Source organism: Festucalex cinctus, chromosome 9 (assembly GCF_051991245.1).
Source record: "Festucalex cinctus isolate MCC-2025b chromosome 9, RoL_Fcin_1.0, whole genome shotgun sequence".
Lineage (NCBI taxonomy): Eukaryota > Metazoa > Chordata > Actinopteri > Syngnathiformes > Syngnathidae > Festucalex > Festucalex cinctus.
The window spans coordinates 19288849-19303943 of record NC_135419.1 but is presented as its reverse complement, the minus strand read 5'-3'; the positions used below and the strand labels follow the sequence as shown (position 1 = coordinate 19303943).

General features: G+C 39.0%; 2 protein-coding genes across 3 annotated transcripts in view; one reads left to right on the top strand and one right to left on the bottom strand.

Moving 5' to 3' along the window:
• Nucleotides 1–744: 744 nt before the first annotated feature.
• arr3b (arrestin 3b, retinal (X-arrestin)) lies at nt 745–8901 on the bottom strand. The gene is made up of 17 exons (XM_077531160.1): nt 8777–8901; nt 8656–8685; nt 7158–7188; nt 6942–7002; nt 6815–6859; nt 5336–5529; nt 5186–5245; nt 5045–5118; nt 4827–4962; nt 4115–4199; nt 3856–3928; nt 3625–3762; nt 3390–3467; nt 3279–3302; nt 1891–1940; nt 1652–1795; nt 745–1190 (listed from the first exon to the last, which is right to left on the bottom strand). Exons 2-16 carry the CDS (start codon nt 8661–8663, stop codon nt 1788–1790), a joined length of 1065 nt encoding a protein of 354 aa, XP_077387286.1. The 5' UTR covers nt 8664–8685; nt 8777–8901; the 3' UTR covers nt 745–1190; nt 1652–1787.
• Nucleotides 8902–12727: 3826 nt separating this feature from the next.
• The window catches only part of inppl1b (inositol polyphosphate phosphatase-like 1b), a 30115-nt gene continuing 27747 nt past the window's right edge, over nt 12728–15095 (top strand). Inside the window, exon 1 of one of the 2 annotated variants that reach the window (XM_077531143.1) lies at nt 12728–13738. In XM_077531143.1, the coding sequence (XP_077387269.1) occupies nt 13602–13738 (137 nt within the window). In that variant the 5' untranslated portion in view covers nt 12728–13601. The remainder of the gene's footprint in view (nt 13739–15095) is intronic. The other variant, XM_077531144.1, reaches the window with a different exon arrangement.

Here is a 15095-nt window from a genome sequence, read left to right as displayed (position 1 = left end):
CCGGGTACTCCGGTCTCCTCCCACATTCCAAAGACATGCATGGCAGGTTGATTGGACGCTCTGAATTGTCCCGAGGTGTGCTTGTGAGTGTGGCTGGTTGTTCGTCTCTGTGTGCCCTGCGATTGGTTGGCCACCGGTTCAGGGTGTCCCCCGCCTACTGCCCAGAGCCAGCTGAGATAGGCGCCAGCACCCCCCGCGACCCTTGTGAGGAATAAGCGGTCAAGAAAATGGATGGATGAATAGGTACTATAGATCCAGATATTTGCCTTTGTCATTTGTCACAAAGGTTGTGATGGTATTTTGTATTCATATTTTACTAAGGGGTAGTAAAAAACAAGCACTTTTTTTTGTCATATTTGTTAAACTGTATGTATAGAGAGTAGCACATTAGTAAAATGATCTGTGAAAAAACAACTCTAATCTGTCAAAAAGAACCTCTAATTATTTTTTTCAGAAACCACAGCAGCACCCAAGCACCCACGACATACTTTCACAAATGTGCAGAGTAAAACAATTTACTTTAATTTAGTTTAATTTACACTTGCTCTATGGGCAGATACTCTCAGACCACCCAACTATTTGTGTACAAACAATTTAAAGTACATTTTCCATAGCATATGCCCTTTAACTCATTCACTGCCATTGACGGAAAAAGACGTCAAATGATGCATTTTTTTTTTCTGGTCTGGCAGTGAATGTGTTAAGTACATTAGCTGTGTAACAGAAAACAGACAGCAAAGTAGATAATGGGAAACATTTTTTATTTCCTAACATTGTCTCTAAAGAAAGACAGTCAAGTACATTAATTCCCACATTAACATTCACTCATCATATTTGTCTCTATACTTGACGTTGTCGTGCTAAAGAGCATTGTAGAAGATTTGACAACAATTTGAAAGAAATGTTCACATTCTAAGAGACATTTCCAGAGTCAAAGAAACATTGACTGCATTTATTTCTGTCCAAAGCTATCAAATATCACACAGATGCTCCGATGGAAATACCTCTAAGGAATATATATATATATATATATATATATATATATATATATATATTTTTTGTGTTGTGCAGAGGAAGTGAGGGAACAGTGATGTTTGTCCTTCACAGTTATTGAGTTCCGTTGTTGTTGTTCTGCTGTTTGTATCAGGGCGACGGCTTATTCGTCCATCGGCTCGATGGCGCTGTCCGTTCTGCGATCACAGTATGCGGATATCAGGGCTTTCTGGAGTCCACACCAAGGTACTACAAATGTTAGTTTGTCTATCCGTGACATTTGGTGACACGGTGCCAGTGTTGTTTACGTACAATTGCTTGTTTCACTGTCTACAAACTGTCAACACATGTAGACAGAAATGTCAGTTGCCACTGAAGTTGAAACATAGTTACTGTTTTTGTGTTTTATATTAGTAAATTTATTTTTGGATGTGTATCATCATTCAAAGTATTTTATACATTGACAGATTGATAGCTCGATCGATTAATTTGCTAACACTGAGTATTATGCTGTTACATATACTATAAAGAATTAACTTTTTTATTTTTTATTTTATTTTTTTTTTATTTGTATGGCCAATATGAAGGAAAGATAGATAGCAATTGGGACATGAGATGTGCACTGCAGCAGAATACACTACACCTATGATGACCTCACCTGAACTAAAGAGTCCCTTTAGTCCAATTGGCTGTGGTTCGTAAAATACACAAACACAAAAGAGATCAAATCAAATAACACATCGGGAGCATCACAATACCATGTGGACGTGTGTTTGCCTTAGGCTGGAGTTTACTTACACTTCTGTTATAAGCAGCATTGGCGGAAAAAAAGAAAGTCAAGAAATGTGTTTTATACATATTTCAATAAGAAAATGATCCGAATGAAGCTTGGCTCACCTGCTGGCTTTGGGGACATCAGCGTCAAAGGGAGCTCCACTGTGACGTCACTAGAAAACAAGTCGTGTTAGGGCTGTGCAATTAATCGAAATTCAATTACAATTTCCATTATTGCACTCCACAATTACAAAATCAGCATAATCGTAAAAAAGATTATTAATATAAATTTTTGAGTTGTTTACATTTAGATATTTACACCTTTTTTAATTTTAAAATAACTAATTTAACAAATTTTGTTTCATCCAAAAAAGAAATTGCATAAATAGTGTTTCAAATAATTTTGTCTTAATATTTTTAATTTGTTTTACGTTTAAACATTTTCTTGTTTTGTACCAAAAAATAAATGATCGTCCTGCACATGCTGGATTCTAACTTCACGTTTTTGCCAACATAAATAAATATCTATTATTTTAAACATGTATTATTATTGTTATAAGTTCTGGTTGGTCCAAAACAAATTTACATAATTATAGTTTTTCTATTTTTTTTTAATTGGTCTTAATATTTTTAAATTCTTACACATTTTCTTGTTTTATACCAAAAAAATAATCATTTGAATAATCATGATTTCATCCATCCATCCATCCATCCATCCATCCATCCATCCATCCATCCATCCATCCATCCATCCATCCATTTTCTTGACCGCTTATTCCTCACAAGGGTCGCGGGGGGTGCTGGCGCCTATCTCAGCTGGCTCTGGGCAAGAGGCGGGGGACACCCTGGACTGGTTGCCAGCCAATCGCAGATCATGATTTAATTTATTGCCAAAATAATTGTGATTATTATTTTTTCCATAATTGAGCAGCCCTAAGTCATGTACTGTAAAAATATGAAAAGGAATATTTCTGCGCTGCAATGAAGCAGTTATATTTACTATTAGTGCTGTCACAATCGAGTATTTTTAGAATTGTTAATCTATCGATCATTCAATTGATTGACTAATCTGATTAATTTCTATTTATTTCTGTATTTATTTATGTATTTATTTATGTGTTATGAATTTAGAATTGATTATTTTTTGTATTACAAAAATCATTTTTTTCTCCTGATTACTTTTTAAGCACCAATGATTGGTGTTTATTTTGTACTTCATATTCATATAGTAATAAAAAAATAAAAAAAAATAAAAAAAAACGGGGATTGATGTTGTACTACGTTACCGGTTTGGTCATTGTTTTCCAAATTAAAAACAGATGTTTGCAAATGTTATATTTTGGTTCGACACAGAAGATAATCAGTCTTTTTTTTTTTTTTTTTTTCATGAAGGATTATGGAAATCAGTGAACAATTACTGTTGATATGCTAAAATCAGAGGATTTGGATACTTTTATAATCGATAATCGATTGCTTGTCATTTAATTTTGACAGCTCTATTTAGTATTTACCTTGATGTCAGGCCACCCAGCAGGCTTTTGAGGAGACAACAAAATAAACCATCACTTTTCATAGTGGGGCACATTCTTAATCAAAATATGACAGAGTTCACGCAACCTTACCCTCCGCCAGACACCATTAGATTCACTTTGACTTTGTAGGATACGAGAATTCCTTGCATCTCCTTATCATCCAGACTCCTGCGGGAAGACGGAAATAGTTGACCTTTTCACAGCTTGAGGATTTGCTCCTAAGAGCCCCGATAAGTGGATGACACAACGCGGCGTTGTATCACCGCTCGCCCAATAAGAGGATGAAAAGACTCAGCGTTAAGCCCTCGCTCGGCCCGAAGCTTACAAGGTAGTGGACGCCAGGTTGGTGTCCTCGTATTTTAGCCGCCCGTCCACTGACAGTCCTCGCTTCTCTTTGTTGTTGGCCAGCAGTGGGGTCACTTGGAAGGATTTCTCAAATGTGGAGTTGCCGTTAATTGTCTCCCTGTGTGTGTGTTAAAAAAGTGGAATACAGTGTATGATGATGCAACAAATATATTCATTTGAAGTTATGATGGATTGTGTGAGCAAACTTTACCCAAACTCTTCTGTGCAGACAGATTTTGTGTAAGTGTCAGAAGAATACAGCACCACATTTGTCAGCTGCTCGACTAAAACAAAGACAAAAAAAAGTTTATTAGCATTATACCTTGGTTTAAGTGGTGTGCACCTTGGGAACATGAGGTAAACAAAACTGCTTGGGTGTGCGGGTGGAGGTATGCATGATGGGCAGAGAGCGAAGATAGGGTGGGGTGTGGCCAATGCTTGTTAAGTGTTAACGCATTCTTTATCCTCACCAACGATTTGGATTTTCTTCACAACTTTGGTGGTTTCGTTGTTGACTTTTACGTCGACGGTGATGGGATCGCCGTGATAATAGACCTGCAAATAGGTGCACCATCAGATTCGTTCAAATGTTGTCGTCAGGTCTAGATCAAGCTTATTTTAGTGAACTAAAACTAACGAAAAAACAAACAAAAATTCAAAAAACAATTTCGTTAACAAAATAAAATAAAAACCAAATGCTTATTAAAAAAAAATATACCTGAAGCTACATTTTATGTTTACAAAACTAACCACAATGACATCAAATGTTCTTCGTTTTAGTCTTTGGTAGTTAATTTAATGCACGAGTAGATTTATGTTGATATTAACCGGGATTAGACTGTTTGAAAGTGTGTCACACAGAAGTGACGTCATCTCGCAGCAGCCAATAGAAAAGCACCTTCAGATGACGTCGTTCCCATGGTGTTTTTTTTTTTAAATATTGCCCACAAGTAATACATATTTAAAAAAACAAAAACAAAACTAATACTGAAACTAATTAAAACTAAACTGAAACGAGGCATTTATTAAAAAACTAAAGCTAATAAAAAAAAACACCCTGAAAACTATTTAAAACTATATTTAATAATAACAAAAGTCAAAACGAAATAAAAACTAACTAAAATGAAAAATTCCAAAACTATAATAACCCTGGTTCAGGTGTTACAATTGTTTGCAGCCCACCTTTTTGTCCAGGGAGGCTTCCAAGTGAACGGGTTTGTCGGACATCATAAACTGCTTGCTGATATCGGCCTTCGGCCCGGCGTTGTTTTTGGTGGGCGCAAACTGGATTTTTCGGATTATCAGGCGACAAGTGTCCCTTAGGCAGACACAGAATGTTTGCCTTATAACTTAACGTAACACAACTTTGAAGAGGAAACATTTGGTAATACTGCACGTACTTCTTGGCAATGTTTTCGGGAGGGTTTGCTTCATCGGCAATGTACGCTTTGACCTCAAAGTCCACCCCGCAGGCCTGCAAAGGAAGGATGTCAAATTTTAAAGCGTGAAATGCAGGTGAAAAAAAAAGTCAACTGTGTTACCTTGCCAGCGTCATTCGGCCCAGGTTGTAAGGCAACTGAGCAGGGGAGGTTTGTCGGCATCTGAAACCAGGAGGAACAAAACGCGTCGAGACGGTGAGAAAGACATTTTTTGTCAAGTTGTCCTTAAGAGCGCATGAGATGCTTCCTCACCTGGAAGGCAAAGGGATACCCTTCCTCTCCCACTTTCTTCAGGAGGGATTCCTGCATTGGGGTTTTCGTTGCATTGCCATCCACGGGCGGATACACCTGAACGCGATCAATCCAGATATCTTTCCGGCAGGACAGCCCGATCACGTCCAAATCCTCACTTCCGTAGCGGAATGCGCAAGCAAGGTAGACGAATACTACAAAAGAGAGACACACCGTCAAAAGCAGTGTTCATTTTAACAAGAAATTTGAACTGAGTTTTAGTTATAGCCTTGACTAAAATTAATTAATATTTTAGGCATAATTGAGTCACCTGTATTTTAGTTTTAATCCAATTTTTGTCTACGAAAATAAAGCGCAATTTTAGTCGACTCAATTGACAGTTTATTGATATTTTCCTTCCGCATACATTTCAACTTTTTATACAGAAAGTTACAACACACTTATTTATAACTAGTTAAACATGCAGTGAAACATGTTGAACTGACAACAATATAACTTGGATTTCACCTAAATAATAAATAAAAAAATATTGCATAATTGCTAGGGATGTAACAATATCCAAACATCACGATTCGATGTTGTCACGATACAGTAATTATCACGATATTGTGGTGATTTTGATGAAAAAAAATGGTCACAATATTGTAAAAATAAATATGAGCTCATGCTAAAAAACACACACAATATTGTGCTTTTGTACGTTACAGCAATGAAAAATATAAAAATATAAATATATATAAAAAATATATAAATATAATATATATATTGAGGCACTTATTCGCTAATGCAAGCACACATTGAGTTCCTCCACATATTGACTCTGTTCGCAAGTATATTACGTTCGTTCCGCTTCATCTGACCATAAGCGTGGATTTTAAACATAGAAGGGCCAAAACATGCCTTGTGAAAATTAAACTGCACCAAAAACTGGCCACCAGAGGGTGCTAGAACTGCACAAATGGAAATCAACATGACTTTATTTATTTATTTATTTATTTTTAACAGATGTGCTGCTTTCAATATCGTGACATGACAACGACGATATATTGTGGGAGTTTTAATATCACGATATTGCCGTTATCGTTACATCCCTAATAATTGCTAGAGATGGATTTTACAGCTACAGAATGAATGTAAACATATTTGAACATTAAATAAATTGCAAGTGAACACTGAAACAGTTTCTGAGTTGTTCTTTTCCCCAACCCGCGTTTCATTCCTTCTGATTGGATTGTGTGAATATTCGTCACTGCGTTGTTTTTCATTTTAGTTCATTGACCGAATTGTCAGTCAATTTTAGTTATTGTTGTAGTCTCAAATGGCTTCTATTTTTAGTTTTGTTGAATTTTCACCAGAAAAAAATTTCATGACAAAAATTATGCCGAAAATTTTTTGACGACGAAATGATGATCACTAATAAAAGCGCCAGTTCTGGTCAGCTGTGCATGTACGACCGCTCGACCTGTGATCATGAATTACCTTTTTTGCCGTCGAGTCCCGAGGGGTCCACTTTAACAACTCCATCTACAATCGAGAGAATCCAACTGACATTAGATTCCATCAAGGCAAAATGCAAGTGCGAGGAAGGCTGAACTTTGACACCCACCAACCACTTCCACCGAATCCAAATTGTCCACAAAGTCTCTCTTCCCCAAGTACAAGGAGATCTGAGGGAAATGCAAAAGCAAGCGTTCAGACAAGCGACTCCTCCAGCAGGTCGCGGACACTTTTCGGGGTTATTTTAAGGAGCTGGAAAAGTGCAACGGCACTCCTCCTATCCCCAAGGGTGCTCAGTAATAACAATCTGACAGAGGCCACTTACATGTCCATTCTTGCTGGTCTTCTTGAAAACTCTGGAGTGGAGGAAAAGAAATGACACATTTTTATGAACGACCAATGCAATCCTTCAAATACATTTGTGAGAAGTCATCATGGAGAGCTGTACCATTTTACTAAAAGTTGAAACGACAGTTGTGTTCATTATTCCAAGTATGACATAATGACATTAGTATTAATTTCGTCAACGAAAACTAAGCAAAAATAATTTCATCAGCACACAATTTTCACCGGACTAAAACTAGACTAGACTAAAACCCTCATTAAAAAACAATAACTGGGTCTAAATCAGTCTGCATTTTCGTCGGCTAATGAAGACGAGACGAAAATGTCCTTCATTTAACAAAAACTGGACGAAAATATATGGATATTTTAGTTAATGAACAAAAACGAGACGGAAATTATGATTTTTGCTTCTGCTAATCTGTCACTGTGACACTGTCATGTGACACGCCCCTTCTAAAATTTACAGCTAGCGAGTGCAACATGCACAGACACATGGGACAGACAGGAGGTGGGTTCACAGTGAAAGGCAAAAAAAAAAATACATTTATATAGTTATAACTAACATTTATCCAAGTGCTATAAAATTCCAACAATAATTTTAATCCGACCGCTAACTAATGCTGGCTATCTTACTAGCTCATAGCATGGAGCCGAAGTTGTTTTTCATCAAAAAGATGAGAGAAAATTCGATGTGAAATATTTTAGATCTGAAATGTTCAACATAATCTGCTGACAAAAACAAAAAACAAAAAACAGGGATAAAATGACTGTCCTGAATAAAACTAGACTAAAACGTCAACAGTTTTTGTTGACTAAAACTAGACGAATAAAATTGTTTTCTTGGATTAAAATAGACTAAGATGCTTGATTTATAGTCAACGAAAAATGGACTTAATAAAAACGGGATAAAGTTGCCTAACTATGATAAAGACTAAAAAGCGGGATTGAAGCTTGACTAAAATTGACACAAAATTTAAAAATGGGGAATAAAATTTAACACTAAATGGCATAACTTTACAGGAGCTGGTGTAAAGCCTGAAGCAAAACCTTAATCCTCCGTGGTCTGTTGTGTGCCGTTTAATCGACTTAAAACTTTGTTATCGTAAACATGCCTGGCGAGATCAATCGAATTGCCGCAAGCCAACGTAAAACCTGCATTTAGCCACCATTGACGAGAAGTGTTCGATGGAGAGAAGGTGTTTCATCCATCGGCAAGTATGCTTGATTTTGTGAAGGAATTCCGGATTCCAGTAAACACTCATGAGTCAACATGTTGATTTGGAGATCTCAAAACTTTCAAATGGTCTTTTAGTCTTTTTAACGGGCAGTCTTTGCATACTGCTAACTTGGATAGCAATGATACCACCACGCAGTTCTACTGTATATGAAGTGCCTGGTTAAAATGTTTCAAACACAATATATTCATGACCATGTATAAATAAGACAATTACAGTACTGTATATTATCAAAACACTTACTTTGACATGTTGAAGGTGGAAAAAAAACGTCTGCAACGTATGGGGAAGAAGAAAAGTCACATCAGTCTCTCATATGTCATGACATTAAATAAACATTTCCTCATCCTCATCCCTCACTCACCGCTGTTGGTCTTTCTCTTCTGCCGTGTGTCTGTTGACGGGACGCAGTGTGTTGGTCTCTCCCTCCCCGTCGCCTTTATAGTTTGACCTCCGACCTCCACAGCCCTGCCGTCAGCTTAAACCGTATTTCAAAGAAGGGTGTTTTCGACTCAATCTGATTAATTGATTACAACACGGTGGTGTTAGTGCTCGCAGGGTGTAAAAATAATGGACAAGTTATGTGACTCCAAAAACAAAAAAAGCCCAGAACCTTCCTTTTAATAGCCATCTCCTTTTCTTCAACTATGTTGGTGACCTGGTTATGGCTGGGATTTTCTGCAGATTAATTGTGCTTCTGAATTCTCCAATTATGCTGTTAGTATGTCTCTATGCAGGAACAGTTATCTTCATGAAAGAAAAACTCGCAAATCATATGTAGATGTAATAACCACATTTATTGATGGATTTTCAAGTGCTACGAGAGCCTAATTTTTTTTTTTTTTTTTTTTTATTTTTTTATTTTATTTTTTTTTTTAAGTAGTCGGATTTGGTTGTTATGGCAGCCAAAGCGCCAGATGGCTCCTTGACCAAATCGTGTACAGGGAACTCATATCATTAAGTTGGCAACTATTACGAGGGATGTCGAAGAGCACAAACACAATTATGTTGTGAGATGAAAATCATAATATTGAAAATGACAGCCAAAATCAGGCGTGTGTTTTATTTTTCTCAGTCCTAATCTAACAAGTTGTGAAGTTATTTTTGGAGCAAAAGTCTGATAGCATAAATGTATACCTGCTATCTACTACATGCACTGAAATTGTCTCTCTTCTTGAATGTGTTTGATCGTCAAACGAGTGTTTAAAACTAAGGATGTAACGATACAGGCAATATTGTGATATTGCGATATTAAAACTGCCACAATATATCGTCGTCATGTCACGATATTAAAAGCAGCACATCTGTGAAAAAAAAAGTCAGTTTGATTTCCATTTGTGCAGTTCTAGCACCCTCTGGTGGCTAGTTTTTTAGTGCAGTTTAATTTTCACAAGGCATGTTTTGGCCCTTCTGTGTTTAAAATCCACATCAATGGTCAAATGAAGTGGAACGTAAATTATTGGAAGTAAATTATTATTAGTAAGTACCTCAATATTAAGTCCAAATAGAGTTTGTACCGGTAGGTTGTTTATATGCATTGCTGTCATGTACAAAAGTGCAATATTGTGTTTTATTAGTATGAGCTTTTTTTTTAATTTTTTTTTTTAACAATATTGTGACCTTTTTTTTGTATTGCCAACCTTCCCACAGTATGAATGATAATTATCGTACCGTGACCTTCATATCGTGATGTTTGGATAATCGTTATATCCCTATTTAAAACACATTTTTCATGATATCTTAGTATTTTGCAGTCCAACTGTTGTCAATAACAAGTTAACAATAGTGAACCTAATGGTCTTTGTGTAGGCAGAATCTACATTTTTGGTTTGGGATCTCATTTGATTGTATATCTAATGCAGCGTGTCGTGATGCCAGCCTCACTGTGGCTATCGAGCTGGCCTATACTTCAGGAGTCAGGACCCACATTCACCGCTTGTGATCCGCCTGTGCAGTGTCTTAGTTGGCACAAGGCAGCTGGGATCAATCTGTGTGTGGATCGGTGCCGGATTTTCACACTTGTTCAGCCAAGTGTAATGGATTGATTAATGAGGGAGGTGGATTGTGTGGAAGATTTGGACACCTTGACAGTCGAACATAATGAAAACGTTGGCCTCCATTCAGCTAATCGACAGTAACAAGGCTTTAAGAGCTGCTTGAAGTGCGATAGACACAGCGGGCAATGTCATTTGAACTGTTGAACGTATATACTTGATGATAGTATGTATCCTCGAGTCAAGGAACACTTTTATCTTGAAGTCCAAAGAAGAGACCATTTCAGGAACCTGAAGGCAAACCACTCATTTTGGCTCCTAAATGTGGAATGTGGGACATTTATGGAGCTCTGAAAAAGCAAGAGAAGCGCTTACTTTGCAGAGATATTGTTGTGCAACGCAACGCTATTCTTTGATTAGTGACAATCTGAAGTGCAAGCCAGAAAAACAGCAGACAGGCAGTTACCTAAACTTAAAACTAGTCTCAGTCAGTCTTTTCCAAGAAGTCAACTTGATTCTCTTGAGAAAGTTTTTTTTCTCCCCAAAATAAAAGAATATTTCTGTTCAGGAGAATGAGTTAGAGTTATGCAAAGTGTATCTTTTAATACCTTCCCTCCTGCTGTTTTGCTTGAATTTGCGTTCCCTCTCTGTGAGTGCCCGAGTTCACATATAGTCCTCTAATCCCCTTACGGTTAAGCTGGTGCTGTTTTAGGTTCACGCTTCTTTTAGATGGGCGTTCCCAACACATTTCAGTCGTGTGGATTGACCTGGTCTTCGTAAGCACAGTCTTCAGCGTGTTAAGCTTAGACGAAATACGCTAAGATAAGCTGTGAGCTTATATATAGCATCTATATTATTTGTGGCAAATGGTGTGAGGTTAGACACAGTTTCAGGTTAACGTTTCGCCAGACTAGTACTCATGGGGTTGTGAATAAAGACAGCCGGGCTGTTTTTGTCCCAATTTTGGCCTGACTGTTGACTAAAGACTACGAAGCGCTGTTGGTCTTGCTGGGCTCTCAACACGGGCCTCACACACTGTTTTGATTAGTCTGCACTTGCGCTGTTTGCCGAGAAAAGATACTTTCTCATACATCTTTCAATGTGTCTCGCAACAATAGACTGATATGTATCCTGGATTTTGAGCGTGTACTCAAGATCGTTAGTTTAAGGAGTCTTTTGTAATGATCAGTTAGTGTAATGTAACACAATGAATTTGGTTTTGTTCAAACAATCTCGTTGAAACCACAGAAATGTCTGTTCCACCGTACCAGTCTTTTCCCACGCTTTCTCCGCTCAAGACCCAAATTAGAAATTTGCTTCCTCCGTGGGAGTCAAACCACAAGTAAATTGCATCAAGTATTGCCACAACATCGACACATTGACAGATAAAGAACATGGACATGAATTCATTCCAGTATAGATCTCTGATATCTGGTGATCTGTTGAACAATTTGCTGTTTGTAGTTGTACAATTGCTATCTGAATCAGAGAAACAATTCAGCATGGTTATACGGGGGTTACTCAGTTTACGATGATCCGAAATTGCAAGCTTTTGACGTTAGGAATGATGCTTGTAGTTTGACCGGTGGCATAAGAATACATCATCACTTATGTTCATTTGATAGTTTTATATTTATAGCTTAGAAGTCTTTTTCATACAGATATTTTCCGGAATCCTGCTTCGTTAGCACAAGTGAACAGCCTATTTTACTTACTTGCCTACAAACCTAGATTACATTAACTGTATGAGCAAAATTCAGTTGTTTTCCCAGAAAGTATTATTTATAATCAGTACGATGCTGCCATGTCGGATGCACGATTGTGCATTTCTCGCTAATGTCAGAGGACTTGATGCATTACAATGTCGATTTTCTTTTATGGGGGCTGGTATTGGCGGTCGCTACATTTCTGCTGAGGACAGCACGAGTGTGAAGAGCAAATCTGAAGCCAAGCGGCATCCCGCTCAGTTCTGCACCCCGACTAGCAGAGAAGGAGGGAAGTAGGAGGGCGGACTGGGCGATGTTCAAGGCGGGCAAAAAATAAGAACGTTAGGGTTGATCATAACCATATGCTGGCTGCTGTTTTCCCCTAAAATAAAAAGCAATAGGGGACAGGATCATTCAGGGGACTTGGAACAACAACGGCAACGAAAACGTGAAGACAGGACAACCCCAAATGAAATCCTTGGATAAGCAGTGAACAAAAGTAAAGGGCTTGCCAGGCAGCACATCTGCAAAGTCATTTTTCAGTTTGAATGTCAGGAAAGAGACTGGGCAGGGCCTGAGGCAGAGGAAGTGATCTGCTATTTCACACACCGCTGCTGAAGTTCAGCTCCCCGACTACGGTCTCGGCCATCTGGAATGCGGAGTCAACCACCTCCGTCACCGCTACGCTCCAAAGAGGTCGCCTCTTCCTGTCTTCAACTGCCACCCCCTCTCACCTCGGCCAACGCGCTGTAGAACCCACCGGATGACACGCCGGTGCCGAAAGGACACTTGTGACACGCGCCGGCATGAAAGCGAGATCCGAAGAGGAAGCCACATCTGAGCAGACTGCCTCGAAATGGAATCTGGCTGTGGAAAAGAAGAGTACAGTCATCAGCTGAACATTTTTGGAGGCTGTTCCTATACCCTTATATGGCAACGGAGCTGGGAAATCATTTGAATTTGTCTGGATTCTGCTTGCACGCCTGCCCGTCTGCTTTTAGTGCTGACTGAGTTGCATCTGGGACGGTTCTGTTGCTGTTCCTATTCCTTGGGAGTGTCTGTCTGCCTGTGTATGTGAGGCCTGGTTTGTTTGGTTTGCCGTCCTTGGTGCCTCTTTTTCCTGTTTGCATGTGGAGGTTTTGTTTTGGGACAACAAGAGGAGGGCTTGTGTTTGTGGTGGTTGGCTGCTCCTGCTGTTTTTTCCCTCTTCCGTGCGGCTGGAATAGGCAAACACACACCTGGCAGCCAAGAAGTGGAACAGTCTCTCTATACAAGGACGACTGGAGCGCCATCTGAACATTGGTTGAGAGTTTGTTTTCACCCCCAACTCCCTTGCAGCAAATGCTTTTGAGAGCAAACCGGGGCCTCGGAAGTACTCGTTAATGCAGATTGGATTGACATGATGCCCGAGTGAGGACGCTCCTTTACTGCCGATACGCTCTCCTCATGTGGATGTCCTTCATTAGACTGTCCCTCAACATCGGTTGCCATGGCGACGGCGGCCTGGTATCACCGTGACATCAGCCGCGTGCACGCAGAGGACTTGCTGGCACGAGCCGGGAGGGATGGAAGTTTCCTGGTCAGAGACAGTGAATCTGTGCCGGAAGCCTATGCCCTGTGCCTCCTGTGAGTACGCTACACTCTTAGAATCATCGGAATGATCTTCGCTAATATGATGTAAATGATGACGCAGGATAGTGTTGTTTGCGTCTCTAGCTGTTTGAGGTGTGGAGATTTTTAGGTGGTTGTATCAAGCAAAATCTGGATCAGTTTGTGTAAAAAAAATATGCCTATGCTGGCATTACATGAGCATACTGTGGAACTTCGGTAACATAGTTAGCATATGTTGGTGCTTGCGGCTAGTGTCCGCCGCTTACCATCCACCTCTGCAGCCCACAGGTGATCGTCGCTGAGTCCTGTGATTTGGGCTCTTCGCTAGCTTTCTCCCACTAGCCGCTCTTGTTAGCCACTTCACCTAAATTCTTGCTTGCCGCTCTTGTTAGATCCTCCGGCGTGTACTTGCTAGACACGCTTGCTCGCCGCGCACACTAAGCTCCTATTCGCCGGGCGTCTCGCGCACTCCAAATAATAATTGGCAATAATTACCAGTAGGCTTGTGAAGTGTGGTTTCTCTGAGGCACCGTAGTGGGCGTGCTTCACAATCGTTGCATTCTATTAGTTTACCACTAGATGGCATGAGATCCTACACACTGTCACTTTAAGTTTATGCTGGGTTGTTGTGTGTTTTCGTTCAGCTATTAAAAGAGCAAACATGGGATCATCATAATTTGTGTTTTATCAATATGATTAACTATTAATCTAGGAAATTATAATGAATCATTTTAAAAACATTTCATGATCTGTAAATCACTCACAATTTTTGTGGCAGGGCTCAGTCCCTATCCTCTATGAATGGAGTGCATTTAATTTATTTGTTAGATTTCAAGCATGACCAAAGGGTTCAAATTCCAGTTCAAACACTCACCTGTGTTTACAAACTCAAGGTCATGGATCAAACAGTGACATTATTACAGCCTTTGGTTGGTTTCTTCTTGAAGTTGAATGGTCTGTCTTCGCCTGATGCTAACTAGCTAAAACTTAAACTAAGCTAGGTCATGCTACTGTGACTCAAGCGTCACCCCAGAGAAAACGGTGGTATTATGTCAAGACTAAAAAGATCTTCGAAATGTACGTTTTGAAAAATGTTTCAAGAACCTGTATATGTCATTCATTCCAATCAAAAAGGCTGAAGCTAATGTTAGCACAGGTGTGGTTAAGTTGTGAACAGAACTGAATTTCCCAGTACCAGCGAGTTGCACTTATTTCCCGTGTTGCAATTAAAGGAAAAGAATATATGTAGCCTTTTATAGGTACATGCAAAAAGATTAGTATAAAACATTTGAGAAATTAAGTAAAACATAAAGGTAGTGTTCTGGTGCAACAAATGCAATAATCTACTTTCTGTCTTCACTTTTTTTTTTTT